Genomic DNA, 6,000 nt, shown 5'->3' with positions numbered 1-6,000 from the left:
AAATCCAAGCTGGATGCTTTATATGACTATCATTAACCCTTGTTGATCTGACTAGATTCCCCTGTAATCATAAACATTCCTTTACAATTGGTATAAGACCAAAATATTATCGTGATATGACAAAATTAAATGTTAAAATTTTGACCATAAAACGTTTACTTTATAAAATATCAATGAATTAAGTAAACTTCAAATTATTAGAAACGTTTAGGATAAATATCTATAAAATTACAGGTTTTAGACAAACCTTTAGCTCTTGATTTATTGACCTATGGATTATATGTTTTTGGCCATAATTTTAAAGCCAGGAGGTCCAAGGTTCCATCACCAGTCAATCAAGGATGATGTCTTTGGAATGACTCTTTTCTGGTATATTTCTTTCTTCTTTGTCTGGCACTATTTCATAAACATCTTTATCAAGAGTACAGAAACGGTATTGGAATTCAGGTTCCAGGGGAACTCCGAGCCAGGACGTAACGCCATCACCGCTATCTTCTTTTATATTCTAAAATTGAATTAAATCTGGAAAAAAACATCAAAAGATAGTAGAACTACTTATCTTATGAAGATGATAAAATACGTAATTTTTCAAAATAGATTGAACCGTATAAAATAAAACCCGACTAATGTGTTTGATTACTTCAAAAAATAATATCAACATAATGTTTACACTTGATTAGTTTTTTTATATCTGGTAAAAGGATTTACTTTAAAGACAATTTGAATCTTAACTTAACATTTAAAACATTTATTTGTGTTAAGTTCATTAAAATATTTTTATCTGGCTATAATGGAAGAAATTGAAGAAGATGGAGAAGGGGAACAAAATTGTTGTGCAATGTCTCGTTATTCAAAAATAACATTGTGTAATTTTAAAAATGTACTTAAATTCGCTTTGTAACAGAAGGTAAGGTATGCAACCCTTATATTATTTTTAGACAATAAGGTCATTTTCTGATGAATTGTGAGTTTTAGTATAGATACGAGTCCATTTTACTGTTTTGTGGCGCATTTCAACAAGTCAAAGAATGATTTAAAATAACCCTTAAGAAAATTAACAAAAATAATCAGTCTATGGTATTTGAAAGAAATTCGAATTTTTTTCAAACTAGAAAACATCTTTGTAAAGTTCATGATTTGTATTCAGTTTAGCAACATAAACAACCAAAATGTTATCTCTCTGTATAGATACAAATAGTTTCTGTCAAGCCTATTAAACAATCAAAAATAAATTAATGGATATAAAGTTTGATCCACGAAGGATAGTTTTGTTTTGTAACTCTTTAGATCACATTCACACAACTAATATACCCAACACTGACATAACATCTTTTAAATGGCTGGAAAACTTTTACTAATTATATATATATATATATATATATATATATATATATATATATATATTATATATATATATATATATTAATTTCCTTTAAAACGGCTTAATGATAAATTGGGATTTTGTGGTTGTACTTCCTTCTTGCTTTGTCTGGTATTTTTACATACAGACTTTTTCAGCTCTTGAAAAAAGTATTAACATCTCAGGCTTTACATGATCGCCAAAAGTACAAAAGTTGTCGTTAAATATAGAATCTGTATCTAACAATCTGATCTTTAAAGAATACACCGACGTTGTATATCTCTTCCTAGATTAATGCCAAACACGCTTCTTCCCTTTTTTCCGATATCAGTTTCATAAGAATCAAAGAATGGAAACAACAAAAAATAGATATAATTACATAATACACCTTTCCATCTCTTGCATAAAAACTAGACTAGTTCACTCTGTCAGACTCTATTGGGAAAACACTATGTGATTATGGATATGCTATGACACTCATTCGTAACAGGAGTGCTAAGACCCTTTTTCCGATAGGTTTTATTTGCTTAAGAGTAAACAGTGCAAAGGAATGGCTTGGATTGGAGAACGGCCTGCAGCAATGGGTTTATAAATTAGACCTAAAATATATTAATAATAAATAAATACGTGACATAATTAATAGCATACAATCTCTATAAAATATAATGATTAAAATATAGTTTTACTTGAAATAATTTTGATGAAATTTGAAAATATAAATTAATCAACAGAGATTCGGACACAGTCTTAAAATCCACATTCACACATCAAAACATCGCCACCATATAAATCATACTTCAACAACTAAATACATTACTCCCATTTTTCAAATATTCGCATTTATTTGATTCCCAATTCCTGGTCTAGCCGTCCATTACTCACAAAATTGTCCAAAACTTCCTTGTCATCGGATCTTTTGCCGAAAAACTCCCGTTTTCGTTTTCCAACGTCGCCGGCTTCTGATCGTTTGCCGAAAAATTCACGTGCTCTTTTAGAGGCTTCTGATACAACATCGTCACTATCCTCTCCAGGATATATTTGTTTACCAATGTCACTTTGTTGTGAATTGTCTAAAGAGGGGTACAAAATACCTAATTCATCGCTATTTGAAACGTCCGCTGCAAGGAATGAAAAAGGATCGTCGTCGTGTGATGCAGGAATTGGTGTGATTTTCAAATCCCCAACATTCGTGGGGAAGCCGTCATCAAATGTATATTGGTTATACCTTTTTGCAAAATATTCCCCTAATTTGTTATCAGTATTTATATTTGAACGCTTTCCAAAAAATTCCCTTGCTCTCTTACCAAAGAACTCTCTTGCCCTCTTACCAAAAAACTCCCTCGATCTTTTACCAAAAAACTCCCTCGATCTTTTACCAAAAAACTCCCTCGATCTTTTACCAAAAAATTCCCTCGCTCGCTTACCAAAAAATTCTCTTGCTCTTTTAGCTTCCATTTCATTCCTAGACCTTTTACCAAAAAATTCCCTTGCTCTTTTATCAACAAGACCTTGGGCCCGTTTTCCAAAAAATTCTCGTGCTCTCTTATTGATAAATTCACTCGAAATTTTGGAATCCATTTCATCTGTTGATCTCTTACCAAAAAACTCACGTGCCTTTTTGTCTAAACCAATTGCTTTTTCTCGAAGAGATTCTCTTGCCCGTTTTCCAAAGAATTCCCTTGCTCTTTTTGTGATCCCCTCTACAGCTTTATCATTCATTATATCCTCCGCTCCATTTTCCTTATAATGACTTTGAACTATGTCAGGTAAAATTACATTCTTTAACAAATTGTCTCTTATTTCATCCAAGCGGTCTTCGTCGCTTCTTTTCCCAATAAATTCTCGCCTCCTCTTACCAATGAATTCTCGCCGCCTTTTCTCAAAATCATCACTGCCCCTTTTCCCGAAAAATTCCCTCGCCCTTTTGCCAAAGAACTCACGTGCCCTTTTATCAATTGGCTCCTCTGATCTTTTCCCAAAAAACTCCCTTGCCCTTTTTTCTAATAATTCTGGCGCCCGCTTACCAAAAAATTCTCTTGCCCTTTTATCTGACGATTGTTTTAAAGACCGCGCTTGCTTCCCGAACTCTCTTCTCATTATCTCTCCAGGCAACAATCTTATAAATGATTCTAAAGCGGTCTCGCGTAATTTTTCACCAGATAAAGAATCCCTATTACTTAGAGGAACTTCGTCCACAGAATCATAACCTTCTCCGACACCAAAATTGTCCCTTGGAACACCATTAGAAAGAATGTACAGACTATTCAAGTCCCGAGGATCTCCAATGTCTTTACCTCCATAAACGGAATGTATCCTAGAAAAGGGATGCTCTCTGTTATGGATGCCATTAGAATCTCCCCTTCCACCAAAAACTTGGTGGTCTTCATCGACTTCGAAAAAGTCATTACCCAACTCCCTCTTGCTTCTTGTAGACGGAAACGATGGTGTTGTTTGGGATTGAGATTCTGAGTGTTCATCATCTGCTGGATTTTGCTGCTTGTCGCTGCGAGACATTTGCGATTCCTTCATCTCCGAAATTCGACTTTGTGTCTGATGATGAACAGACGGTTGATTTAGTTGTTGAGGGTTTATAAATTTTGCATTGTTTGCGTTGATGATGTCGGCAGTAGAAGAGGCGGCGTGTGAAAGACGATTTCCTATGGGTAAGATGTTTGCGATAAGGATGATGCATGATGTCGTCAGCAGTATGGAGTTCATCGTGAGATCAGATGAGGTATTCTCAAAGTAGAATTAGTCGGTGGTAAACTTATTTGAAACTTACTGTCATCAACCAAGGCTATATACCAATTTATTTCGACCAATTAGAGCCGAGATTTGACTTCTATACGATGAGATTCATGACTTCTTTGTTATGATATCGATTACAACGGTTGAATTATTTTGCCTTTGGTAGTAGAATGATTGTTGCTGACACTGGGCAAGAAATGTTTCCGAAAATCGTTGTTTTTGATAAATTGTTGAACTTTTCTAATTAAGTGTCTTCTACGAGGTTAATCTTGGGCGTTACTGATTGAAATTTGTCTGAGAGGTTGTAGTTGAACCTGTGAAAAGAAAATATGAGATGATATTAGTGGTGGTGAAGGATTAATATAAATCTTTTAAAAAATGTTGTAAAAATAAAATATTAGATAATAATTGTGTTTGTAAAAGGTAAGGAATATTCAAAATTAGATTATGAGTAGATAAGACGGGCAGTTGCTCTAATTTATCTATGCAGGCAAATTGTTAACCAAAGTAGTCTAGGAAGTTTCAGAAACACACAGTATGACAGGTCAATATGAAAAGTTTTGTAAAACACTGTGACAAAGCAAAAGTGAAATCTAAAAATAAAGCCTTATAAAATTGGTATATCTTGGCATTACACTCTTGCAATGATCAAATTCTTTTATTTTCAATCTCTACTTTGTCTGGCACTGTCTTACAAACATCTAGTCTAGAGTTTTGACTTTCACCAGTGGTTGTTTCCAAATGGTCCTGATTATTTATATGCACATATACACACACACACACATACAGACATATATATATATATATATATATATATGTGTGTGTGTGTGTGTGTGTGTGTGTGTGTGTGTTTAGATGAATTAAATGGAAATCAAAGGAAATAATAAAATAGCCCTGTAGCATAAAGCCCAAATTTCAACAATACAATCCGTATCCATTACAATACAGCTCACTGGCAATATAAACTTATAAAACACGATGAAATATCCGACATCCTCCCCAAAAAAACCGAAAAGAAAAACCTCACAAAACAACAATAAAGAAAAAGAAAATACAAAACAACCAAACAAAAAAAGAACTCACAAAAAAAACCCAAAAAATAAAAAAACAACCCAAAAAACAAAAACAAAATGATAATAACAGGTCGACAAGGTTACAAATAACCAAAACTATATTATCACATCGGTTACAGTATGTCAACAACAATATCCTGCACGTCATCAATATAACAATTCATTAACAGAAAATAACAACAACAACAAAAATGGTACAAAACAGTAACAAGATAGAATATCAAATTATAACAGCTATTTAAGACACATCAAGATGACAAGACATCAACCACAAGGTCTTAAAATAGTCCCAGCTATCAAATCAGTACTCAGTTAATAGTGGATCAAAACAAAGAGGACAAAAAATTATATATATATATATATTTATCTTATTATTATTAATGTATCTATTTGAGTGTGTTGTATAAATTTTATTATATAAATATATATATATATATATATGTGTGGTTGTGTCATGTTTAGTGTGTGAGAAAGAGAGAGAGAGATAGATAGATAGATAGATAGATAGATAGAGAGAGAGAGAGAGAGAGAGAGAGAGAGAGAGAGAGAGAGAGAGAGAGAGAGAGAGAGAGAAATATCACTTTTTTAAAATCAGTCTTCGTAGATCAGGATCGAACCACAACTTGTTGTGGGAAAGCCATTTGCCTTACCCGTCCGTATGACTAAAAATCCAGTTTCACTAGTTTCTAATCAATTTGTTTAATTCATATGTAGATCTATATAATAATCGGCTTTGCTTATCCTTGAATATTTCCACAATCCGTTGCCCAGAATAATAATTCTAAATACAATCCCAGCAATAAAACTTTGACGTCGATG

General features: G+C 33.1%; 1 protein-coding gene across 1 annotated transcript in view; it reads right to left on the bottom strand.

Annotated features, from left to right (window-relative positions):
- Positions 1 to 1,432: 1,432 nt before the first annotated feature.
- LOC144974650 (uncharacterized) overlaps positions 1,433 to 6,000 on the bottom strand; it is an 80,388-nt gene continuing 75,820 nt past the window's right edge. The window contains exon 2 of the mRNA XM_078917725.1: positions 1,433 to 4,422. Coding sequence (XP_078773851.1) covers positions 2,201 to 4,078 — 1,878 coding nt within the window. The 5' untranslated portion in view covers positions 4,079 to 4,422 and the 3' untranslated portion in view covers positions 1,433 to 2,200. The remainder of the gene's footprint in view (positions 4,423 to 6,000) is intronic.

Source organism: Berghia stephanieae, chromosome 6 (assembly GCF_034508935.2).
Source record: "Berghia stephanieae isolate SIO BIC M18660-M18661 chromosome 6, UCSD_Bste_1.3, whole genome shotgun sequence".
NCBI classification, from domain to species: domain Eukaryota; kingdom Metazoa; phylum Mollusca; class Gastropoda; order Nudibranchia; family Aeolidiidae; genus Berghia; species Berghia stephanieae.
Note: the sequence above shows the minus strand (reverse complement) of the source record. Positions and strands in the feature narration are given on the sequence as shown.